Source organism: Anolis sagrei, chromosome 7, assembly GCF_037176765.1.
Source record: "Anolis sagrei isolate rAnoSag1 chromosome 7, rAnoSag1.mat, whole genome shotgun sequence".
Classification (NCBI taxonomy): domain Eukaryota; kingdom Metazoa; phylum Chordata; class Lepidosauria; order Squamata; family Dactyloidae; genus Anolis; species Anolis sagrei.
The window spans coordinates 5196163-5200117 of NC_090027.1; the positions used below are offsets into that span (position 1 = coordinate 5196163).

At 49.6% G+C, this 3955-nt stretch overlaps 1 protein-coding gene across 1 annotated transcript; it reads right to left on the bottom strand.

Moving 5' to 3' along the window:
• Window positions 1-424: 424 nt before the first annotated feature.
• NKX3-1 (NK3 homeobox 1) lies at window positions 425-3427 on the bottom strand. The gene is made up of 2 exons (XM_060787329.2): window positions 3010-3427; window positions 425-983 (listed from the first exon to the last, which is right to left on the bottom strand). The coding sequence occupies exons 1-2, from the start codon at window positions 3425-3427 to the stop codon at window positions 586-588; spliced, it is 816 nt and encodes a 271-aa protein (XP_060643312.2). The 3' UTR covers window positions 425-585.
• Window positions 3428-3955: the final 528 nt, after the last annotated feature.

Consider the following 3955-nt stretch of genomic DNA (forward strand, 5'->3'; position numbering starts at 1 on the left):
TGAATATCTCAACCAATTCAACATAGTTTGTAGTTTCTGGAGTAGAAAAACTACTTTCAAAGTAAGGACTGTACAATTAAACAGGAAATAAAAGGCTTGCTGTGAGTTTTCTATGGCTATGTTCCAGAACACTTTCAAACCAGGATCTAAAATTACAACAGCAAAACAGCAGAGAGGAAACAAACAACCAGGCACATCTTAACACCTCTCAACAAGGCATTTTCCCAGGCTCAGCCAGGCCTTCAAATGATAATGAAGGTGGTCAGCTGAAACATTCACACCTAGCTGCAGCAGAGAGCTCTTTGCCCCATCCCAGTCATTCCTCAGATATATAAACCAATTTTTCCCAGTTCCAACAGACCTCACTACCTCTGAGGATGCTTGTCATAGATGCAGGAGAAACGTCAGGAGAAAATGCCTCTAGAACATGGCCATATAGCCCGAAAAAACCCACAAGAACCTAGTGATTCCAGCCATGAAAGCCTGCGACAATACAGTTTTCAAATGTCGTTTACGTAGTGTTCTAGATGGGCACAGCATGGATGGAAAGCAACTCGGTAGCATTGGACTGCTCTTGAAGGTCAGTTACCAAAAGACAGGAGTCCAGCCATTGAGGCAGTATAAATAAGGGTGGTATTGGTGGCTGTGGCACACCGAGAGGGCCAAGGCAGCTCTGGAGAAGGCGCTCTCCTTGTATGTCGGGATGGAAGAGTTCTTCTCAAAGCCGCCGAGATCCGAGGCCAGCTGCTTCCGCTTGGTCTTGTACCTTCGGTTCTGGAACCAGATTTTCACCTGGGTTTCGGTGAGCTTGAGGTGGCGGGCCAAGTGAGCCCGCTCCGGGGCCGACAGGTACTTCTGCTGACTGAACTTCCGCTCCAGTTCGATGACCTGAGAGTGGGAAAAGGCCGCCCGGGAGCGCTTCTGCTGCTTTGGAGGCCGCAGGAAGGACTTGGGTGGGTTCCCTGGGGTTTCCGCAGGAGGATCTATGGGGCAGAAAAGAAACGTAAACAACAACAGGAGTATATACTGAGAACAGGCCTCGATCAGATTGAGGGTTGGGTTGCTGCGAGATTTCTGGAGTGTCTGGCCATGTTACAGAAGCATTCTCTCCTGACGTTTCGCCCACATCTATGGTAAGCATCCTCAGAGGTTGTGAGTTCTGTGGGAAACTAGGCAAATGAGGTTTAGGTATCTGCGAAATGTCCAGATATATAAACCACAGAAATATAAATCTCATCCTGTTTCCAACACACCTCACAACCTCTGAGGATACCAGCCATAGATGTGGGTGAAACGTCAGGAAAGAATGCTTCTGGAACACGGCCATACGGCCTGGAAAATTGTCAGGATGAGCTAGCATCTCCCAACAAAGGATTTCCCCAATAATAATAATAATAATAATAATAATAATAATAATAATAATAGCAGAGAAACAACTGGAAAAACTGACACGGTATGAGGATTTAAAGATCGAACTGCAAAGACTCTGGCACAAGCCAGTCAAGGTGGTCCCAGTGGTGATCAGCACACTGGGTGCATTGCCTCAAGACCTTGGCCTGCACTTAAACACAATCGGCACTGACCAAATTACCATCTGTGAGCTGCAGAAGGCCACCTTACTGGGATCTGCACGCATTATTCGCCAATACATTACACAGTCCTAGACACTTGGGAAGGGTTTGACGTGTGATCCAATACAACAGCCAGCAGAGTGATCTTGTCTGCTGGGGACTCATCTTGTTGTGTTTCAAATAATAATAATAATAATAAACTTTATTTATACCCTGCCACCATCTCTCCCAACGGGGACACTCGGGGCGGCTTACATGAGGCCAAGCCCGGACAGCAGATTACAGCAAAATAAAACCAAAAACACAAGCAATAACAACAACATCATAAAAACATGTGGATACATTAGGCAATACAAAATTACAATAACACAATCATATTGACAATGGGCAGACCACATGTTTAGGATAAAATATTAAAAACTAAGCAGCAATCAGCCAGTCTTTGAAGCTGCAAGGCCATTCAATGCTAATCAAGGTGGCCAGTTGCAACATTCACACTTGCCTCCAACAGAAAAGAGTTCTTTCTCCCACCCTGGACATCATTCTACAGAAATATAAACCTCATTTGCCTAGTTTCCAACAGACCTCACAAGCTCTGAGGATGCCTGCCATAGATGTGGGTGAAACGTCAGGAGAGAATGCTTCTAGAACATGGCCATACAGCCTGGGAAACTATCAGGATGAGCTAGCACCTCCCAACAAAGGATTTCCCAAAGCAGCAAGCAGCCAGTCTATCAGGACCAGCTAACACCTCCCAACAAAGGATTCCCCCTAGCAGCAATCAGCCAGTCTATCAGGACCAGCTAATACCTCCCAACAAAGGATTCCCCCTAGCAGCAATCAGCCAGTCTATCAGGACCAGCTAATACCTCCCAACAAAGGATTCCCCAAAGCAGCAATCAGCCAGTCTATCAGGACCAGCTAACACCTCCCAACAAAGGATTCCCCCTAGCAGCAATCAGCCAGTCTATCAGGACCAGCTAACACCTCCCAACAAAGGATTCCCCAAAGCAGCAATCAGCCAGTCTATCAGGACCAGCTAACACCTCCCAACAAAGGATTCCCCCAAGCAGCAATCAGCCAGTCTATCAGGACCAGCTAACACTTCCCAACAAAGGATTCCCCAAGCAGCAAGCAGCCAGTCTTTGAAGATGCAAGGGCATTCAATGCAAATAGAGGTGGCCAATGGCAGCATTCACACTTGTCTCCAGCAGACAAGAGTTCTTTCTCCCACCCTGGACATCATTCCACAGATAGAGAAACCTCATTTGCCTAGTTTCCAACAGACCGCACAAGCTCTGAGGATGCCTGCCATAGATGTGGGCGAAACGTCGGGAGAGAATGCTTTTGGAACATGGCTAGATAGCCCGGAAAACAACAACCCATTCCGTTTATGGTTCTGATATCTATGCTGGAGGTGACCCAAGAAGCGTCTTACCTGGAAGGTGGCTCTCCGGTACCTCCCGAGATTCGGGGCTGGCTTCCCGGGGGGCATTGCTTCTCCCGGCTTCCTCGGGGGGAGACCCAGGCCCGGCTGGATGGCCCCCCAGGCGCAGGATGTCCTGGATGAGGAAAGAAGTCAGCGGCTTGGAGCGGGGCGCAGCCATGAGCGCGTCCGGCAGGGGGCGCTGCCCGGTAAGGTCCCTCCCGCGGGGAGCGCGCCCTTGCTCGACGGAGCCTATGGCAACTGCCGGCGCCCCGCGGGGGCCTTTATACAGGGAGCCGGCCCTCCTGCGCCCTCCTCGGCCAGGATTGGTCCCTCGCTCCCCGCTGGAAGGAGACCCGCTCTCCAGAGGCAGAAGGGATCCAGCTCTTCCCCGAGCCATCTCCTCCTCCTCTTCTTCATCCCCTTTCATTTCCTCCTTTTCCTCCTTCTCCTCCTCCTCTTCTTCTCATCTTTCTCCTCTTCTTTATCTCCTAACTCCTTACCCTCCCTCACTCCCTTCTCCTCCACCACTTCTCTTCCTTCTCCTCATCTCCTTCCTTCCTTCCTTCCTTCCTTCCTTCCTTCCTTCCTTCCTCCTCCTCCACCACTTCTCTTCCTTCTCCTCTTCATCTCCTTCCTTCCTTCCTTCCTTCCTTCCTTCCTTCCTTCCTTCCTTCCTTCCTTCCTTCCTTCCTTCCTTCCTTCCTCCTCCTCCTCCACCACTTCTCTTCCTTCTCCTCTTCATCTCCTTCCTTCCTTCCTTCCTTCCTTCCTTCCTTCCCCCTCCTCCATCACTTCTCTTCCTTCTCCTCTTCATCTCATTCCTTCCTTCCTTCCTTCCTTCCTTCCTTCCTTCCTTCCTTCCTTCCCCCTCCTCCACCACTTCTCTTCCTTCTCTTCTTCATCTCCTAACCCCTTCTCCTTCTTTTCCTCCTCTTCTACATCCCTCCTTTCTTCC

Coding starts and splice junctions, on each gene's coding strand:
- NKX3-1 (XM_060787329.2), bottom strand. CDS start 3,427: ATGAAAGGGGATGAAGAAGAGGAGGAGGAGATGGCTCGGGGAAGAGCT. Junction 984..3,009: donor ACCGGAGAGCCACCTTCCAG/GTAAGACGCTTC, acceptor TCTGCCCCATAG/ATCCTCCTGCGGAAACCCCA.